We start from the raw sequence: 21,706 nt of genomic DNA on the forward strand, positions 1-21,706 counted from the left end.
TATCTATCTATCTATCTATCTATCTATCTATCTATCTATCTATCTATCTATCTATCTATCTATCTATCTATCTATCTATCTATCTATCTATCAGGGTATACTGTATACAGTTTCAAAGAATTTGGCAAGTTTACTAACCATAAATATTAACAAATAAACAAATAAATAAAACTTAATAGAGTAGTTGTTTTGTCCTGGATGTTCAAAAAGCCACAGGAATAAAATAGAGAATATAAATAGAGTCCTTGACGCTTTCAAAGAAAGTCAAATGGGGTTTTCTGCTAATATTAAAGGGTTAGTTCACCCAAAAATAAAAACTCTTGTCATTTGTTGTTGCAGACATGTATGGTTTGTGCTTTGATTGATTTCTTCACAGAGTTTGCTGAAGTGAACATACAGTGTAACACATAGAGGTCTTATTCTCATGGTTTCATTTATACAGATTTCCAGCTATAAAATATTCCTTAGTTCCATTGACTTTTTTATTTTGATTATTTGATTATTGAGTGGTCATTGATTATTTTGTTCCATACTATGGAATCAATATGGACCAGCAACTGTTTGGTTAACCACATTTTTTATTTATTTACTTTTATAAACTGTTTTTTTGTATCACCACACGGTGGCGCTGTGAATGTAGAATTGAGTGAGCTTGATTAATCTAGAATATTTTAAATGAAATATTAGAAAACGGGTAATGCATGTAAATATATTGGCCTCGTGAATTTCCAATCAGTGTTATTTCAGTATTATTTATATGCTATTATACTATTTGTTAACATTTTGAATTAGCTTTTATTTTTATTTAATTTTAGCTTGTATTTTTAATTAGTTGTCAATATTTCTATTTAGCTTAATTTTTTTTTTTTTCAGTTTTAGTTTGAGTAATTTTAGTGCATTCCACATATTTCAGTTAGTGGCTAAAGCAACATTGCTAATTCAAATTTTAAAGTATAATTAATTACAATTAAAAAGGATTTTTAATATATAGCTTTATTTGTATTTTTTTACCAAAATGGCAGTAAAAAGCACACAGACATGTTACTATTTGTTAAAAATGCTTATATATTTTTTAAACGTGTCGCTACATTCAACTACTTTAATTTTACAGTGAGGTGATTTTGCAGCACAGGTTTAGATGTCAGCATTTTCAAAAGTCATACAAATGCATACGCTGCTACCTTATCGGATATATAATATATAACAAAATGTGCAAGATCAGGACAGTCATTTAAATGCTTCGTATCCTGTCTCTCCTCTTGGCTGACAGACAGAAAAGCTCCTTCCCTTTAAGGTCCAGCCAAATATTCAGTAATAATAACACATTTCTTAACAGCAGTTCACCGATACATCTGAAATATTGCCTGGATAATAATAATAATAATAATAGCAGTAGTGCAAAAGCAATTATTTTCACATTAAAAGGAGTAAAAAATCATTCAAAAGTTTGGGATCAGTAAGATTTTTATTCAGCAAGGACACATTAAATTGATCAAAAGCAACAGTAAAGACATTTATAATATTATAAAATATTTCTCTCTCAATTAAATGCTGTTTTAAACTTTCTATTTATCAAACTGAGCAAATCGGCATATTAGAATGGTTTCTGAAGGATCATGTGACAGTTAATTGTAATAAAACTTCACAATATTACTGCTTTTACTGCATTTTTGATCAAACTAATGCAGAGATTATACTTATAAAAAAAATATTTAAAAATCTTACCAACCCCAGACTTGTTATGAATGTTAGTGTAGCTAAAATCTCAACACTAAGAAATATTTCTCAGCACTAAAATCTTGCATTGAAATTTGTGCTCAACCATGGTGCTATTGCCAAATTTTTACTGATTTTCAAAATCACTTTTGTTGCATATATAACTCATAGGACAGTAGGGTCCAAAAGTCTGAGACCAAAGAAAAGGGATTAAAAAAAAAACCTTTACAAAAAGAGTTCACATAATTTTCTCTTTTGAATTAATGTTAAATAAAGACTGTACTATATCGGTGTCTAATCAAATGACGTTGATCATGTGATTTTCCTGCTTCCACTGAAGCTCAAGACGCTCTTTGAAACATTGCAAATCATACAGGAGTACATGACCATCAGGTTTTCTTCATGTTATTGATTAAAGAAAAAGGGAGAGATTTGTGAAGAAAAGCATTCGTTTTAAATGTATTATCCCTTTTGGACCCCACTGTATGTCCATGAATGTCCACTGTAGTGATTGTGGTAAGAGGTGGGCAGTGATTCGGAGTGACCTGTCCATTTCCTTTTGTTCCCTGAGACTGACATTGCTCCAGCTCTCCAGATCCTGTCTCTGAATCCATGAAGATCAAAACAAACAAGCACCAGGAAGACTGGATTGCAGTGGACATGCTCTTCATGTGCTGCTTGCGTGCGGCAGGTGTCCAGTGCTCTTGAGGCGTGAAGAGAACAAGCTTATGAAAAGTTCTAGAAACAGCTGATACAATGTGTCCCAAAATGTGGGAGCTCTAGGTGATCATATTCTAGAACCACGTTCCTGTAGAATCTGAGGGAAAACAGCAGAGGATTTACATCATACAACAAAAGATTACTAATCTGCACTAATCTACTGTCACCAATACCCTAAAACACAGCAGCCATATTTTGAATTCAACTATCGCAGTATGCACATACAGTTCAATGGTCTGTAAGACTTTTAAATGGGTAAGTCTCTTCTGCTCACCGAAGCTGCATTTATTTGATCAAAAATACACTAAAATCAGTAATATTGTGAAATAGTATTACAATTTAAAATGACTGTTTTCTATTTGAATGTGTTGTAAAATGTAATTTATTTCTGTGATGCAGTGCTGTATTTTCAGCATCATTGCTCCAGTCTTCAGTGTCACATGATCTTCAGAAATCATTCTAATATGCTGATTTCCTGCTCAAGAAACATTTCTGATTATTGTCAATGTTGAAAACAGTTGTGCTGCGTCATGTTTTTATGGAAACCGTGATACTTTAATAAACGGAAACTTCAAAAGAACAGCATTTGTTGGAAATAGAAAAATGTTTTCACATTAGGAATGTATTTTACTGTCACTTTTGATCAATTTAACATGACTTTGCTACATAAAAGTATTAATTTCTTTAACGATCATCTTATTGACCCCCAGTATTTTGAACGGTAGTATGCAGTATGCTAGTAATGCGTTTAGAACACACATGCTGCTTACCTTGGCTTTCTCACTGGGTTGAGTGTTGCTGCTGTATGATTGGTTGTGCAGTTCCTTAGAAACAACACACAAGAACTCCGCCTGATCTTCATTACCATAGTTATAAGAGGATCCGATATTGACCAGCTACACAAAACATGAATGAAAGAGAAAACGGAGAGAAACAGACAGAGTTCAGCAGCTGTTCTCAGTGAGTGACTATAGATGGTTAAAGGAATAGTTCACCCAAAAATGAAAATTTACTGAATGCTTATTCACCCTCAAAGTGGATTACTTATGGATTATTGTGATGTTTTTATCAGCTGTTTGGACTCTCATTCTGACGGCACCCATTCACTGCAGAGCATCCATTGGTGAACAAGTGATGGAATGCGACATTTCTACAAATCTGTTGTGATGAATAAACAAACTCATCTACTTCTTGGATGACCAGTGTACATGTTCAGTATATTTTCATTTTTGGGTGAACAGTCCACCTTAAAATGCTGCTGATTGGGCGTCACTGGAAACACTTCCCCCGCCTTAACTCAGGTTTGACTTCAGTGACAACTGGTCATGGAAACATGACATTTGGCATATTTTTAATATTAACCAGAATGTGATTGCAGAGCTATTTGTGATTTAATTTAAGTGCGATTTCACACTTTTTTCCTTATTTCGGAGCTTGACTGTATTGGTTCCCATTCACTTTCATTGCACAGGAACCATGTTAAAATTGTGTAAAATATCTTAACAATGAAGTACATAATAAAGGGGTTTTGAAATGGTCATTTTAGGTGAACAATCCCTTTAACGAAAATACAACGGGGTGCACATAAATTGTCAACATGCTGCAACTGAATGCAAAGACTCGGCCCTTGTTAAAAACATGTGAACACAATTATAAACATGCAGAACATGTGTGAATCACCAGCATCCACGCAGGCGACAGCATTCACTGTGATTTGCAATGAAAATCAGCATGCAGTGGTTAGTGGGAGGACGGGGGATCGTTGGACACACCTCTCCACTGTGGGCGGGGTGAGTTTGGCTTGACTCCTCCCCCTTCACCTCGCGAGACACAATCAGGAAAAACTCTGACTTCTGGGCCCGCCCATAACCTACACTGACAAGCTGCAACAACCAATCAGAGCGTAAGGCGGGGCCTGCGTCACACACCGCAGGTCAGCTGAACCGGCGGGAGCGATTCTGATTGTTGTGGAGCTGGAATGATCAGATGAACTAAAGCCGGGTTCCATTTACCTGCTCGAACTTCCATCCGTCTGACATGGTCGAGACCATCTGAGTAAGTTCTTCCTCTTGACACTGCAACACTCTGTAAACATGCTTGACCGGCGTCTAAAAACAGAGACAAGGATGGTGAAATATGTAAAGCATCTGTCTTTCATTTACATGCTACATGTAAATAAAGAATATGTCATTTAAATACAAATGAATTTAATTTCTATGTAAGCCTGAAGCCACATGTGGATTTGCATTCTGCCTGTTTATGCCTGAATGAAACTTTATTTCCACAGATGTAAATCATCACATTAACTATAGAGAAGTTTAACGGACTTTTGACAACCACAAAGTGTCACAATCATTTTCATCTTCATTTTGAACAACATATCTAGATAGATAGATGCTTGTGCTAGCTCTTTTTCATATAATGTCTTATGTTTATGTATATAACATTCATACATTTTAAGTCCATTATACATTTTTAAGTGTCTTAAGGTTTTAAATATTATCCAAGACCTCTGTTTATTGAATATTTTGAGTTAAATGTAATTTTATGTGTAACGTAGTTCAGTTAGGATCAATTATTGCTATTGCAAATTACTGCAAGTAGTTTTAATGCTTTAAAAATAAGGGTCAAGTAAAAGTATAATGTACAATGTTAGCCAAAGTTTCTAGCAGCAAAAACAATCAGAATTCAGTCACTTTCTCTGAACCTAGAATAAATCTTTTGACATCAATGCATTATTGTGCCAGTGATATTACAGTCTTGATGTGATGAATCATCGTTAACTAAAACTAAAACTATTAAAAACATTTTTGTTCACTGAAATGAAATAAAATATAAATATTAGATGGAGACAATATTAGATAAAGATTTAGAAATGTTGGCAATGAGCTGAAATAAGTTTAAGGTGAAGCACTAAAATTGATAAATGGAAATAAAAACTAAAACTGAACAAAGTACAAATACATTTAACACAAATAGCAATATTCATTAAAAAAAAAAGTCAAAAGCACATTATAAAATCACTGAAAACTAGACTAAAATAGGTATAAAAATAATACTAAAAATAACACTGTGATTCTCCTACAGTAGCCTATCTCAGTTTAAAGTCTGTTTTTATCTAAAAATAAATCTTAAAGGATTTCAGTGTAAGTGTCAGAGTGAATTGTGTGTTCCTGCTTCCTTACGTGTGTCGTCTTGGCTTCTCTTTCACTGATCTTTTCTTTGATTAGTTTTATTAATGATGTGATGTTGTAAAACTCGGCCTCTTCAAGAGCTCCTGAGAGACACACACACACACACACACACACACAGAATGAAAGCTACACAGCAGCAATCACAGTCTCAGTCGTGTCAGTTTGACTGTGGATGTGTGTCGTACCCTCCTCCGTCAGGTTCTTGTTGAGGACCAGCTTCCCATGTCTCAGGTAATTCAGCACAGGCCCGAAATACATGGGATCCCTGTCAATCAAATACGCCCCGGACTCATCCTACAGCACAAATCAAAAGACAGAGAAAGAAAACGTTTTATATACATATATATGGGCTATTCTACGGACTTGGTCCAAACTGCTGTCCCACAATCAAAAAACATTCAAAAAGCATTTAAATCTTCAGTGTTTACTAAGATCCTTCTATTATCTTTTGAAACCCACAATAATATTTAAAATATTAATAAACATAATATATATAAAATCATCATCATCATAGTTTTTATAATTGTACAGCTGTTCAGAACTGCGCTAGCTAACCATGTGCTGATAAGCATCTTTGATTTAGGTTCAAAAGTATCTAACATTGTCACTACCACAACGGTATTGACAATGATGGTATTAACCCATTAAATTGGCACAATCGAAACATGTCATCATTGTTTTGGTAGTGACAAAAGGGAACACATAATCCTCATATTTGGGGGAAATATGCAATTTTTTTGCATGTTAGTATGTTTTAGCAGTGTTTTAGTATGTGAGTTAAAATTCTATAATGTGATGTGATCGCTACCAAAGCATTACTGTCATTACAGAAAATGTGCAGTCACTACCAAAACATGAGATGTTTTGTCAAAACTGAATTATCAGCTAAAATGTTCCGATTCAGATTAATGAATCCTTAACTTTTAAATCGGTATGAACAACTTTTTGCCTTTTACAAAGAAAAATTAGATTTAAAATACAACAAATCTCATAAATGACAATTGAAAAATTTAATTTTTATTGATTTACCTCTTGAATGTTTTTTATAAAATAGCAAAAAATATATATTTACAATGTAGATGCAAGCAAAATCTTAACAGGTCAATATAACCCTTCTAATGAAATTATTTTTACTGTGTTTCTGTAGTGAGAAATTTAACGAGAAGAAAAATATTCCAAAATTTCCCTGCACAATTAGAAATGTGTACCTTGGATATACACACACACACACACAATTTATTTTGAAAAAAAAAACTTTTTTTCAAGATGTTTCTAATTCTGACTTTGGACCAATTTTGTAGAATGGCACATAAGTGAAAACCAAGTTCTCGCTATTATTTCAAAAACAGCGTGTTTCTATTTCAGTATAGCGTGCGAGTGAAGAGAAGAGAAGCATTAGAGGAAAGAGAGTTTAAACATTTATGCGTTGTGCGCGTGTGGGACTCGGCATCTCTGTCTGTAACGGCACGCAGGCCACAGTCATAAACCAAACCTGGAACAGTGTGTGAGTCTGAAATCACCCTTTTATCAAAACTGGGGCACAAACAGCGTGGAGTGATTTCCCAGAGCCTTAGAGACTCCTGCTCTTTACAGGGTTAAAGCCCCTAGAGAGCAGGATTATTCTGGATTAGGGTTATTTTGAGATTACCGCCTGAGATTTGAGAGATGAGAGGAGATGAGACAGCCGGAGCTGCGCGAGCCCGAAACAATGTGACATGCACCGTGATATAATGATTTTTAATTTTGCTACAGTAAAATGATATCACAAATGTGCACTTTAACTAATCATTATATGACAAGGTTTAAAGAGGAAGTGTGTAAGGTTTGTCGCCTTTCAAATCCAAACAAAATAACACACAAATAATTACTGTTTCAAACAAGTTTCCCAAACACTGCCCCGCCCCTATCTGGCATTGGTTGAACTAACATGTGGCCCCGCCCCCAAACCAACGCCATTGGTGGAGACAATAATCTTTTACCTTTACAAAAGAACCAAAATACAAATATTTAACTTCATAATTATCTCTGGATATTATTATGAGATAATTTCTAAGATAAAGTATTTTAACAAATAAATATAAATTCTATTATTAAGCAGTAAGATTTTATAGAGTTTAGGAAGTTATTTTATATTGCATCATCTTTATTTCTTCTCTGTTTTATTTATTTCTACTTTTTTAAAAGTTTTTGATATATTTTATCCTTTTTCTGATTTAAAATGTTTTTTAAACCCGTTACAAAAAAATCCCAAACACTTTGAATAGCACTTAAGCTTTAATATAAATCCAAATAAAAGCCAATATTTTTAATAATCATGTAGACTACAGACAATTATTTAATTTTTATATTACAAACTATCTATTTCATCCATTCAACATGTCACAATAATGCTGTTTCCTACTCAGTTTTCAATTTTAAAAATATTTTTAAATAAAATGTTTGATATATTTGATCAGTTTTTTTAATTATTTTTTAATAATATTTTTGTTTTATTTTATGTTTTTTTTTTTTCAAAGTGGTTGGATAAAGAACAATGAATTTACAACCATGTTTTTACATTAAATTTTTTTACTTAATTTCACTTTATTAGTGCATTAATTTATAATTTATTGGAAAATTTACAAGTGAGTGAAAATTATTTACACCAATTTTTTTACATAATGCACATTTTTAGGTTATTTAGTAATTTCTTGGCAGCAAAATACAGATTCTAATATTTTTAAGAACAATTTAAGACACCGCCACATCAGAAGCCTTCACTTGAAACCTCCGACAGTGATGTTTGCCTGAACCGACCCATGCAGCGTAACCCTCCACCCTGATCTCTGACACAGCTCAGGTGTCATAAGCGGGATTGTGTCCAGATTACAAGGCAAAACTGGGGCAGATGTGCTGATGATGTCATCGCAAGGCCACCCCAGGATGCCTCAGACAAACAAGGTGCCACCATCCACCCGCATGAACACTCAGAGAAGAACAGAAGAGAGCTTGTTCTGGGACTGGGAGACACAGTTAAAGTGTGCTTGTTCGTGTCCATCCAACAGGAAAACAACTCTAGACAAAAACAACCATCTGGACAAGCCCCAAACTGCCATGGAAACAATACAAATAACTCCATACAACAATATAAGTGATTATGAACTTATGACGTGAAATACCCATGACCCATTTTAAAGAAACTCCTCAAATTTGAGAAGAAAGAGATCTTTTGTCTTGTGAAAAAAAAATAAAAAAATTTTTTTTTTTACAATTTATGTACAGCTTTCAGCTTTGGTTTTGTTTACATTACAGCTTCTTTACATTGTTTAGATTTTTGTTTAGAAATTATGATTTGTAGATGCACTTTTCTATTAATGTTCATAATCATAACAGTATCTCTCATTGGCTAACAATAGGTTTGAATAAATAAAATGACATAATATTTTCACAATTAGGTTGGCTAAATAATGTCAGTATAATAGTATTATAATATTATTTAACCTTAAAATTAAATAGGTTTTACAGAGGCTGTATTTGAGTCTCAGACTGCACTCTACTTTTCCAGCCATACTCTATAAATTACTTATACATTAACTAACTAAATAAATGGTCTGTCTGACATATTACGTTATCCACCACAGTAGAACAAGCGAAATGGTCTCTAAACAAATAAATCCAACTGTAGTTACCTTATCAGAATCGAGGTATGGCTCCGTTTGGCACAGTCGGAACAGGAACGATTTGGGATCCCGGCAGAGCGTCTGTCTAGTGGTCAGAAAATACGTGCCACCGACGTTCAAACGGACCCACTTTGAGGATCTGTGGTTAAAGGTCTGTACCGGAGCCGGTCGCCGGCAGACGTGGCCGCTGATCTCGCCCTGAGTGTCGGCCATCCTGCGCTCGGTGTTCCGCTGGAATGCGTAACGCTGACCGCGCGCCTCTCCAGTGACCAGCAGACGGCGCAGAGAAACACCCCTCACTTTTGTTTTTAGGATCAAGACACTGAAAAGCCACAGGCTTTGTTATTTTGTTATTTGCGACATCTAGACACACTGTAGCGTTGTGCGATCGAATTTTTAGGGATTCGAAACCGAATCATTCTTTTGAGTGACCCCTTTTTAGTCGGTAGTTTTTTTAGTAATTAGTCATATGTGATTTTAGATTTGTTTAGTATTTAAAATTGGAAGCCTGGAACAGTATAGTCTTATTAATAATAATGAAAATAACTAATTTCATTATAAACATTATTAAAATAAGTTTTTTTTTTAATATTAAAAAATAAAACGATATTAATAATAATATTTGTGTCAGCAGTAATGTTAGGACAATGAAAGTCAACACCTTATAGTGAAAAATAGCAGTTTTAACAAAATGAACGTAGAATAAGTTCTTAACTCGGTTGTGAATAGGTTGAAGCGAATCGTCCGAACGAACCGATTCGACACAAAGATTCGGATTTATCAATACTACAGATTTCAAAAAGAATATCTGGATTTGAACCCGCGTGAGCAGACTGTCTAAACAACCTTTTTTTGCAGATCATATGACGCCTGTGATTTGCAAATGGATTAGGCACATATATTTGTTTTTATGGATGGTTGAGATTTCAAATGGGATATTTGGTATTTTTACTATAGAGCGCGGTAAATTCATATCTTAATTAGAGGGTCTAATTGATTTCCCTATTTGTAAATCTGGCTTGTAAATAAATATTGTAAATTCATATTATATATATATATATATATATATATATATATATATATATATATATATAAATAAAAGTACGTGTATATTTATTTTAAATGTTTTAATATTAATATATTATATATAAGTTTATTTATTTTTTTTTTTTTAATATATTATTTTTATTTTGTTTATTTTTGTTTATGCAAGTAATATTTTTTCTTTATAACGTAAGTGGTATATTTAAAAAAAAAAAACAATACAACTTTTCAAACAGATGGAGGAAAAACAGAGAGACTGTGTTTGTTGGCCTAAAACCCTACATGCTTTATTTCAGTTCTAGGTTTTGCCGAGCGCAAAAGGCCGACAAGAAGAATACACACATTGCCTACAAGGGCCCCACACACACACTGTATCTCACACACAGACACACACACACTCACGTATGCACGCGCACACACACACACACACACACACAGACAGAGACAGAGACAAGCGGGGCCGTGCGCACACAGGCATTAAATTATCAGAAATGAGCCAATCACTGCGCAAATAGAAAATGTATATGATATAGTAAGAAAACAAAAGCAGTAAAATATCATAGTTTACAATAATTCTTCACATTCAAAGGCTTTACATTTTCAATACATACACAGCAAGGCCCTGGAACATGACTTCAATCCAAATATGCTTTCATATATTAGAATTTAAATAACACAGAAGCCAGGCCAGAACGGAGCGGCCCAATAACCTTATACAAGAATAAAAATACAAAACCTGGATCCTAGAGTCACCTCTTTACTCACCTCCCATTTGCAATATTACATCAACTGTACATCACAGTCATCTGTTACCGATCAGGAAGACACGCACGCACACACTCAGTCTGTCGTCTCACTCACTCCACAGACTTCCTGTTAAAAACGGCCAAATGAGAGGAGCCAAACACACACTCACGCACACACACGATCAGATTGCCCCTCCGTCACAAGCCTCCAATCAGCAATGCATACCGTCACAATGCAAGCGCTTTAAAGGAAAACAGCTAAACTCAGTCGGGGTCGAAGGGGTGACGAATTACCCTCTCAAACCACATTACCCATGTGGCTTTTGCGGCGGTGTGGTGCCGTCTCCCGGTGCGATTTGAAGGTAATGTGAACATGCTGAGGAGACGTTCGACACCACATCCTCCAATCGGCATCAGCAAGACCAGCTACTGCAGCCAATAAGGGTAAAAGGACCCGCCTTAACTCTAGACGCAGACTAAAGCAACACACTCCCATTTAGATATCTGTAAGTAAAGAGCTGAGCGTGTGTGAGCGTCGAGCGAGAAAAAAACAGAACGTGTGCGCTTGTTTCGCGACAGACAGGTAGAGATTGCACGATTTTTAGTGTCCGTAACCTGCATCGCTTGAAATCGATGGAAAGACTTGCGTAATCGTATAAACGTGTGGTTTTCTATGGCTTGCCTGCATGACATGCTGACCACGGCCTTGCTGCTTTTGGTTGTAAAGACTCCACCCTCGGTGCGCGAAACAACTGAATCCGAACAGAGAAGGTGTCTGGGAGTGACGGGACTGATATATGAAGAGACAGAAAGACAATATATAGCTGGAGAGAGATGTCTCTACAGGGGCGTGTCCCTGTTCTGTGATTGGTTGGAGGGCTGTGGCCAAAGGGGGAGCGCTGTAGTCCTATAGGCTGGGGCTCTGGTGTTTGTGGTAGATCTTCCTCCAAACTTCCTGGATTTTCTTGCACCATTTGTCGGCGTTGCCGCTTGGGTCCATCAGATAGTATGTCCGGTTTGGCTAAGGGAACAAAGCACAGTCGTTAAATATCTGGTTTAAAACATGCAAACGTTGTATGAGAAGATAATTGGGATTGCGTTTACCGTGTGAACAAAGAAGGTTTTAAAGTTCTTCGCTTCAGGCCGTAGTTCAGGTGACCACGGAATCTCCCCTTTCAGAACTTTATTGACCGGATCCACATAGTACAAGTGAGGACCCTCGGTCAGGAGCAACTGCCTCCGCCGTGCAAACAGACCCTACACATGTACACAAAAGGAAACATGAAACGCAAATAACATCAACTCTTTTACTAAAGTAAGCTGATCTCTGGATCTTTATCTCTGGATCCTCTCTTATTGCTTGAGCCAGAGGTTTAATAAATAATGCAAACAAAGAGGGACTTAGGGGGCATCCCTGGCGTGTCCCCCTTTCCAGGTTAATTGTTTTAGATAAATGTCCATTAATCTGTATCCTGGCAGCTGGTGAGGAGTATAACATTTTAATACACTTAATACATTTTTCGTTAAAACCGAATCTTGCCAGAACCTGATACAAATAATCCCACCCAACAGAATCAAAAGCTTTCTCAGCATCTAGACTCATCAAAACCGTACTTGTATTTTCTGTCATAATATAACTCATTATATGTAGCGTTCTCCTTAAATTATCCTGTGCCTGTCTACTTTGCATAAAAATACAGTTTGATCTAAATCCACCAACTCAGGAATAATGCCCTCCAATCTCTTAGATAAGATAGAAGCAAATCATTTATAGTCAACATTTAAGACTGATATCAGCCTTTATTATCTACAATCATCCGCATCCTTTCCTCCCTTAGGGATGATTGAGATGACTGCTTCTTCCCAAGACTGTGGGATTTTCCCACCTTTTAGTATATAATTAAAGCAGTTAAGCAAGAACGGGTATTATTTGGGATCTGAAAGTTTAATACAATTCAGGTAGATAACCATCTGTGCCCGGTGCTTTATTAAGCTTTCAACTTTAAAATTGCGCCATCTAGTGACTCACTTTGCGTTTGTCCACTGGGCCCATTTTTAAGATGAGGTTATTCTCCACAAACTGGTGCCTGTTCAAAACAAAAGGACAAAATGCTTACCGAAAGCATACAAGGATGGAAAGTCACATAAAAAGACTGTGTATTTGTGTACCATGGGTTTGCAGCACCCTGCTTGTCCAGTAGGATGCGTTTCTCCTCGTCGCTGTATAGTAGGTCGAGCTCCATGCTATTACTGTCCAGCTCATGAATATGTATAAACTGATCCACACTAGGGGAGGGGTTATATGTAGGTTGACTTGTCTCTCCTGTGAAGGGAACTGAAGGGGCGTGGCCAGGCTGTGCCACCTGCATACAACTGAACTGGCTCAGGAGATCATCATACTGAAAACGAACGAGACAATGAGATTAATAATCATCCCAATTTCATATTTTCTGAGGGATGATCTACATTCATATTTTCTGTTGACTCACGTTTCCATAGCAGTCCTCATCATCCTCAGACATGGCAGGCAGATACGCTGTTAGTTTGGGTGGAGTTTGCAGATGGATATCATCCCAACCAACTGTCTCAAAGAAAGGGTGGGACTTCAGCGGTCCGTAGCCGCCCATCTCCTCACAGCCAATCCGCTTGCACGGCTCCAGTGACTGTGAAAACAAGACAACAATGAGTGCACAGCAGATCCACACCTACACTATAAACAAAGATTTATGATTAAATAAGGCTGACCAGAAGTTGTTCCACAAGGTCCTTAGCTTTGGGGAAAAATTTCTCAGGAAACTCGTACTCGAGTTTTATAATCTTCTGAAATATTAGATACTCATTCCTGTGATGGATTAAAAGAAAACAATGATTAGTGGCTGGAGGCTTACACTTCATCACATGGACAAAGTAGATGTTAGGGATGGATTATGATCGTCCAACTAGTCAATTAGTGAAGTTAATAATAAGTGTTCTGCACTGCACTGTAAATATTGCAATTTAAAAACACATCTGCATTCTGTTTCTTTATTAATTACACTATATGTCGCCATTTTTCTCTTTCTTTATGTACACTCCCATAAAAGTTTGGGATGAGAAACATTTCTTTTAAAGAAATAAATGCTTTTATTCAGCAAAAAACATTGAATTGATTGATTAGTTACAAAAGATTTCTATTTTGAATAAATGCTGTTTCTTTGAAGAATCATTTACACTGATAAAATATTAATATTTTAATATTTCTTGAGCAGCAAATCAGTATATTAGAATGATTTCTGAAGGATCATGTGACACTGAAGACTGGAGTAATGATGCTGAAAATTCAGCTTTGATCAAGGAACAAATATCATATTCAAATAGAAAATTTAGATTGTAATTTCACAATACTACTGTTTTTACTGTATTATTTAAAAACATTTACAAACTTTACGCTTGTTTATATGCTGCAACTACTCTGAAAAAATATTATCACACTAATAAAACACTTTATAACATAGTATAATTTGTTAATATTAATGCATTAGCTAATATGAACAACAATAAACAAGCATTTATTAACTACATAATTAACATTAAGTTACATTAATTAAATGACACTTGAATTAAACACGATCATGAAAATAATAACGAACAAACGGATTGAATTACCATTTACCTGAATTAATGTTAGTTATTGATGGCTCACAAGGCGGCATAAACTAACATAAATTGAATCTTATTAAAAGTGTTACTAGCACAATACAACTGCAGCTTTAATTCTGTGCTGCTCATCTAGCCGTTTATGAACACAAGAAAACATTGTATGTAAACACACCATAAGATAAAAACAAAAAAATTAACTAACCCAGCTCTGAATGGTGGCAAACCAGCAACAAGTTGGTAGATGATGCAGCCTAATGCCCAGAGATCCGAACTGCAACAAGAAATAAGACAGTTAGGATAAGTATCTTTAGCCAAACCCTCAAATAAACCTCTGTTCTTGGTCTTGCTTAGTTAATGCACAAAATGTCACCTGCATTCAGAAGAAAAACCACTAAATAAACAGCGACAAACAGCATCTCTGAATTAGGCCCGGTTTATTACCGATGACAGCATTTCAACTGCACACCATGAAATATTCATCAGCTGTGTTTACCTCTTGCAGGCAGATTTCTCAGTCAGTAATTCAGGAGAGACGTACTGAGCCGTACCAACAAATGAGTTTGCTCTTGCTGCAGGGGAGACATCAGAATGATAATATCACTTAGTAAAAGCACTGTCATAAGAGGATACTTCTGTATGAATGTTTACACTGTCAGAGGACGATTGTTATGCAGTGTATGTGTGTTTTACCCTGTTTGCTGTCAGAGGACAGTTGTTTGGCCGTGCCAAAGTCTGTTATTTGAATGTGCATCTCCTCACTGAGCAGAACATTCTCTGGCTTCAGATCTCTGTAATAAAAGCACAATAACACATAACTCAACGCCACACAATAAAAAAAAGAAAATGGAACAAATAAAATGATTGATACGGACACCTTGAAGACAAAACCTACTGACCTGTGGATGATGCCCTTCTGATGCAAGTACTCAAGAGCACAAACTATCTCAGCTGAGTAGAAACGCGTGCAGGTCTCGTCAAACGAACCTATTTTTCGAATGTATTTCAGCAGTTCGCCATTTTTAGCGTAGCTCAATCCAAAATCTGACAGTGCATTCAGGAAAGCATTCGATTAAATGCAGTGCTGACATTAGACAGGTCTTGTGTAGTAATTTAATTAATTGGTCAACATTGCGAGATTAATGCCATTGAAAGTAATGCCAGTTAAAAAAAGTTTGTGACAGTTAAAAAAAAAAAAATAGACTGATAGTAGATACATATACGTAGTACACATATAGTCTCATTTTATATAACAACTCAGCTTTTTCAGATAATTCTTTTTGTATATTTAAGTGTACGGCTGGGTGGTATATAGAGGAAATATTTCCATTTTGCTGTCAGACTTCAGCGAACAAGCACTGCCGCACACGTGCGCCAAACAGACAGAGCTAAATTAAATGTGGGCGCAATAATTCTGACTAAAAAATACATTTCGCTGAAATATTTGTAGTTGGACAATAAATGTGGCATGTAGAATTATAAACCTACAAGCAAGTCTATTTTTATGATAGCACTAACCGTAAAGTGACTGTAATGGGGTAATCAAAATGGCCTAACAACTCTGTGCTTCTTGTTTTTATTTATTTTCATTTTTATTTCAGTGAATTTAACTTCTGCTTTAAAAGCCTTATTTTTGTTTTTAGATTGCAGTGTTAGAATGAAATGTGATTTTAACCCTTTTTTGCACAGTGTATAAAGGCTTACAAGGTTACATTCACTTTATGTGTTTTCATAGCCTTTAATATAAATTGTTTTATTGGACAAGATTGGGCGGTAAGTGAAAAAAAAAGAGTATATTTTATCTATATTTTTTAAATACAAATACAAAAAAAAAATACCAAGATATATACTGTATGTCGCAAATCGGGCGAAAAATACAGGGATATTAATTTTTGCCCATATCGCCCAGCCCTATTTTAGTGCAAAATAATATGTCATAGAATATTTTTTAAATATAACAGAAATATTTTATATATTACACAAAATACTGGGAAAAAATACTTTTTGTCAAAAAATATTATGTAATATACAATGATAAATATTATATATATATATATATATATATATATATATATATATATATATATATATATATATATAATATTATGTAATTTAAATGTAAAATAAAGTGTATTAAATATTAAAATTCCCATATTAAAACTCATATATACATTTATTTATATAAATCTGAAATAATTTTGTCTTTTTAAAAATAATTATAAGAAATAATTACAATTTCTTCACAAATCAAGATAACGTCAAATTGCACGTTTTGCTCAAAGCAAACAGTGTAAATGACCGTGTGAAAGAACATACTGGCTGTATTACACTTCTATTTGAGCAGAATATCTCCAATGTCTCGCTAATCTCCCAAAGACATGCCAGGTTTTTCAGCTCATCTGGGCTTTTTCCATAATGTAGAGAGAGTGCATGTACATGATTGCCAGGTAGGGAAGAAAATATATCACTTTAGGAAAAAAAAAAAAACTCTTATTGAGGGGTTTAAACTCTTGAAATCTAGCAACATCAACCATGAAAGCATTTTATCACACAGCCCTAATATATTGCACAATTAAAATTTTCAGGCAAATATTATGGCCACCCTGCTCTAGATATGATCACTGGAAATCTATATCGCTTAAACACTAGTTATGTGAAGGATACACAGCTTCTCTTCATCCTGAAAAGTAAAGTAGAGCTTGACAAAGAACGGATGATCCAGGTGTGACATGATGTCTCGTTCTCTCTTGACATATTGCGCTTTGTTCTCCTTCATTATATGGCGCTTTTCCAGGATCTTAACTGTTGAAACACATGCAACAACACTTTTCAGTACAGGCTCATATCTAGAAGTTCATGTCAAAAGTAATACAGATAAACGTATGAACCACAGGCTGATAGTATAATGACTTACTTGCATATTCCTTCCCCGTCGAGTGCTCCTTTGCTAAGACAACCTGTAAGCAGCAAAGACAGCAAAGGTTAGTACATTAAATGAGTAATACTAGTGGAGGTACATCAGATGTGCATTGATGTGTGCATGTCATACGGTTGAGAAAGAGCCTTCTCCCAATATTTTGCCGAAGCGGAAATCCTCGGGTCTCTTCTTGCGAGGCTGGGTGGGCTGGGGCTTTGGTGCCTGTCCCTCCATGCTGTTGCCGTGGAGACGGGGCGTGTCCTGCTGGCCTCTTACCATCGATGGACAGGAGATGAGAACAGAGGAGTGGAGGGATGCAACATCATACTGATGAGAGAGACACAGAGACCAAGTCTCACATTACTCAACTACTGCCTCTGAGATGAAATTACTACACACTTTAAGACAATTCAAACTTTTTAGCATTTTTTAATATTTAAATTATAATTCTTTTATTTATTATTTTCTAAGTTTTTGAATATCTTAGTTTATAGAATATTTACATAAAGTCATATAAAATGCTAAAAGGTTAATTTATACAAATATCCTTTAAACTATATTAATTTTGCTCTAAAATATTAAAATATATATATATATAAAATAATTATTTACTCATCTATAAACTTATATTTTTTAAGTATTAAGAAATATATATTAAATTTAATGTAATGCTTGTATGTGTGATGCCATTACTGTAAATTCATGTTAAAGGGTTAGTTCACCCCAAAATTTAAATTATTTCATTAATGACTCACCCTCATGTCAATCCAAACCCGTGAGACCTCCGTTCATCTTCAGAACACAGTTTAAGATATTTTAGATTTAGTCCGAGAGCTTTCTGTCCCTCCATTGAAAATGTATGTACGGTATACTGTCCATGTCCAGTAAAAGGTTCCGTATAAAAACATCATCAAAGTAGTCCATGTGACATCAGAGGGTCCGTTCATACCGTACATACATTTTCAATGGAGCTTGTCAGAAAGCTCTCGGACTGAAATTAATGACATAATAATCACGGAACTGGCTTTACTGATGAGACACGCAATTTTTGGGTGAACTAACCCTTTAAGTGCAATGACATCACTCAGATTTGACAGCAAAGTGCCTAACTTAAGCAGGACAAGAGCATATGGTTTATGTACAGACACTCTAGATATTGATAATTAACAATTCTAAGGCTCACCTAGAACACAAATGATTTAACATTTATATTTCTATAATTGAAAACAGTTTATTCTTGACTTTAGGTTTTTAATTAATGAGAATTGTAATACTGATTTTAGATTTTGTAATTATTTTAAACAACTTAAATGTGTGTCTCTCCTTAAATTACACTGGATATAATAGTGAAATTCTTAAAAAGGGAACTAATAGACACAGCGAATCCATATGGAAGGTCTTTCTCACACAATGCTGGATATAATAATCACTAGTTTCCTGTAACTACAGCTCACATTATTCGTAATCAGCATTCCTAGCTAACGAACTTCAAACCACCTCAATAAAACATGAGTCACGTGTCAACAAGAACTTCAGTCAAACCTCCAGCAATAATCACGTAACTACCCTTACCTCTTCTTTGCAACCAATGCACCACAATATTAATGCAAAGCACTCACTGAGGCTCATGCAATATTGATAATTACAGAAATAACAGACCAAAGTTACTTTGAAAGATCAAAGCATGTTTACATCTTGATAACTCTAAACCAGCTACATACACCGTTTAATATGATGTGCCTCAAAATGACCACCTATATGAGCCTGATAATTCACTTATCATATTCATAAAGGTTTTAAACCATCTATAATCTATACAGCATTATACTTGGTAACAATCAACTGTCAAAAGTACCTGAGAAGGTGAAACCTTAAAAATCTCAAAGCCACTTTATAGGCCGCAAATCTGAGTCGGTTTATTTTTCAATAGAAATAACACACTTAAATATACCAATGATAACACAGACATGTTAATAAACAGCTACGTATATACAGTACTGCTAAAATTCCTTTAATTATAGATTATAATGACAAACTGACAGCAAACATAGACGCTAAATAACCTGAGGCGACTTGTGCTAGAAGCGCTAGTGACCCAAAAACCGCGTTTTAGTTTGTCAGAGACTCAAGAACAAGCCCTGGACGTTCATTTAATTAATTCTTAGAGACAAAAATGATTCGCGTACATTTACAGCAGGTTTAAGACGAGCAGAAGCAAACGCCCATGTCGTGAGTTAGCGGTCAGGCTAACGGCTAAGAAAACAAGCAAGTTCATTTGTTGACAGAATTAGCTCGCAGAGCTAACACACAACAATATGAGCATTTCCCCACGCGGTTCTTTTAAAAATATCAACATCGAGCCTAATAATTAATTCAGAAATCCCTGTACAAATTACGATAAGGAATAAAAGTTGACACTTCCTGGTTAATAGGCTGGCGCTTGTTTTGGGGGACTAGCGGGCTAATGATGCTAAAATGCTAAGCTAAAGGCTCGGGTCGCGAGCGTCCCGCGCCACCCCCCTTAAAAAAACCCGGTTACAAGCAGCGCGCGCGAGGCGGCTTCGAGCCCGCGCTCCCCAGACGCTGGCGGTACTCACGATCTGACTCGTGGCTCTTGCCATGGAAGTTTTCCGTGGGTAATTTATTTGGGATTAAATAATTGTGGAGACTGGAGTCATGGCCGCCCGCTCTCTGCGCCTTCGTTTCACGGCTGTGACGTCACGCCACAACAACGCTACTGCAGTTATACCCACTTGGTCGAGAGGGGAAAAAATACCGCGCGCCCCCAAACGGCGAATCCCCCAAAAAACCCCGGATCTACTGTATGTGATGTACGTGTTATGGAAGTGGTTTTGCAACTTTGGGTTCAGCAGGTTCGTCTATCACCCACTTTCAATGTTGGGGAGTAACTAGTTGCATGTAACCAATTTACTTAATTTAATTACAAAATAAGGTAACGCTTTATTTTAAGGTCTCATTGTTACACAAGTACTTATTATTATAATAACAATAAATTATTCATAATTACATGCAAGTAACCCTTAGTCAATCCCATGAACATTACATGTAGTTACTACTCAGATTTTGTTTTAAAATAATAAAATGTATAAAAATGTGATGTTATGCTTGTATGTGTGACGTCATTACTGTAAATTCATCTTAAGTTCAATGACATCACTCACATCTTCCTTCAGAAGTTGCAGTGACTGCTCTAAAATATGAGACAGCTATGTTTCAGGAGTTTAGGAGACAGAATAGGGCACATGCTTTTTCGATAATGGTTTTATTTACTATTTGGGTTTATGTACAGGCTTTATTTTTTAAGTTTAACTATAGTATATATTTTTTTTCAAAAGCCATTGTTAGATGCCAGTGTTTCCTGTCATAGCTATGCATTGATTCACAGTTCAAAACATTAGAAAAGTAATCAGATGTAATCAGTTACATTAATAAAGTAACTGAAATAGTTACACTACTTGTTACATTTTAGATCTGGGAACTTGTAATCTGTAACCTATTACATTTTCAAAGTAACTTTCCCAACACTATAACATTCCCATAACACAACATACTTGGCATGGTTTTTGGACACTGTGGTAATATCATGGTCTTTGGAAATAAACCATGGTAATGTCATGATTTTCAAGGAAGTCTAGGGAAAATATAGAGAGAAACAATGTAAAAATGTGAATAAATAAATAGATAAACAAAATAAAAATACATGAATTGTATAAATAACAAAAATGAACAACATAGTAATATAAAAAAATATATTTAATTATATAGAATTAAACTAAATTATTTAAAAATAATAAATAATACAAATAACTTTAAAATAAATGAATAAAATCTAAATAAATTTGATAAATTTAAATACAGTATAAATAATAAACTATAGTTAGTGGAAAATTATTTCAGTATTTAATACTAAATATTTTCAAAATATATTTTAAACATATGTACAATACAAATTAGGCCTTTATACATGAAAAAATATAGCTGTCTTTAAAATTTTAGGATGGGGTCCCTTACAAAGGGATGATCATATTTGGGTCCATGTTAAAATATTGAAAA

At 35.1% G+C, this 21,706-nt stretch overlaps 2 protein-coding genes across 3 annotated transcripts; both read right to left on the minus strand.

The window, feature by feature from the left end:
* Positions 1-1,614: 1,614 nt before the first annotated feature.
* Positions 1,615-9,644, minus strand: LOC109092442 (BTB/POZ domain-containing protein KCTD5-like). Of its 2 annotated transcripts, XM_019106243.2 has the most exons (7): positions 9,299-9,644; positions 5,816-5,924; positions 5,622-5,713; positions 4,449-4,544; positions 4,209-4,319; positions 3,207-3,332; positions 1,615-2,533 (listed from the first exon to the last, which is right to left on the minus strand). In XM_019106243.2, the coding sequence occupies exons 1-7, from the start codon at positions 9,500-9,502 to the stop codon at positions 2,504-2,506; spliced, it is 768 nt and encodes a 255-aa protein (XP_018961788.1). In that variant the 5' UTR covers positions 9,503-9,644; the 3' UTR covers positions 1,615-2,503. The 2 variants fall into 2 exon arrangements, with proteins under 2 accessions (XP_018961788.1, XP_042608130.1); XM_042752196.1 differs by lacking the exon at positions 4,209-4,319 and having other exon boundaries at positions 9,299-9,636.
* Positions 9,645-10,594: 950 nt separating this feature from the next.
* LOC109092440 (3-phosphoinositide-dependent protein kinase 1-like) lies at positions 10,595-20,387 on the minus strand. The gene is made up of 14 exons (XM_019106241.2): positions 20,230-20,387; positions 17,765-17,959; positions 17,630-17,672; positions 17,380-17,517; positions 15,615-15,759; positions 15,409-15,506; positions 15,212-15,287; positions 14,921-14,989; positions 13,825-13,921; positions 13,569-13,742; positions 13,249-13,478; positions 13,109-13,166; positions 12,184-12,336; positions 10,595-12,100 (listed from the first exon to the last, which is right to left on the minus strand). Exons 1-14 carry the CDS (start codon positions 20,251-20,253, stop codon positions 11,987-11,989), a joined length of 1,614 nt encoding a protein of 537 aa, XP_018961786.2. The 5' UTR covers positions 20,254-20,387; the 3' UTR covers positions 10,595-11,986.
* Positions 20,388-21,706: the final 1,319 nt, after the last annotated feature.

The sequence above is a fragment of the Cyprinus carpio genome, chromosome B24 (assembly GCF_018340385.1).
Source record: "Cyprinus carpio isolate SPL01 chromosome B24, ASM1834038v1, whole genome shotgun sequence".
NCBI lineage: Eukaryota > Metazoa > Chordata > Actinopteri > Cypriniformes > Cyprinidae > Cyprinus > Cyprinus carpio.

What these genes read in the sequence shown, in the direction of transcription:
- LOC109092442 (XM_019106243.2), bottom strand. Translation starts at nt 9,502, where the DNA reads ATGGCCGACACTCAGGGCGAGATCAGCGGCCACGTCTGCCGGCGACCG. An exon ending in CAAGAACCTGACGGAGGAGG is followed by an intron (nt 5,714 to 5,815) that starts GTACGACACACA and finishes TGTGTCTCTCAG; the next exon opens with GAGCTCTTGAAGAGGCCGAG. An exon ending in ACCCCGCCCACAGTGGAGAG is followed by an intron (nt 3,333 to 4,208) that starts GTGTGTCCAACG and finishes TGTTTTGTGTAG; the next exon opens with CTGGTCAATATCGGATCCTC.
- LOC109092440 (XM_019106241.2), bottom strand. Translation starts at nt 20,253, where the DNA reads ATGGCAAGAGCCACGAGTCAGATC. An exon ending in CAGAAGGGCATCATCCACAG is followed by an intron (nt 15,507 to 15,614) that starts GTCAGTAGGTTT and finishes CTTTTATTACAG; the next exon opens with AGATCTGAAGCCAGAGAATG. An exon ending in GTCCTCTGACAGCAAACAGG is followed by an intron (nt 15,288 to 15,408) that starts GTAAAACACACA and finishes TCTCCCCTGCAG; the next exon opens with CAAGAGCAAACTCATTTGTT.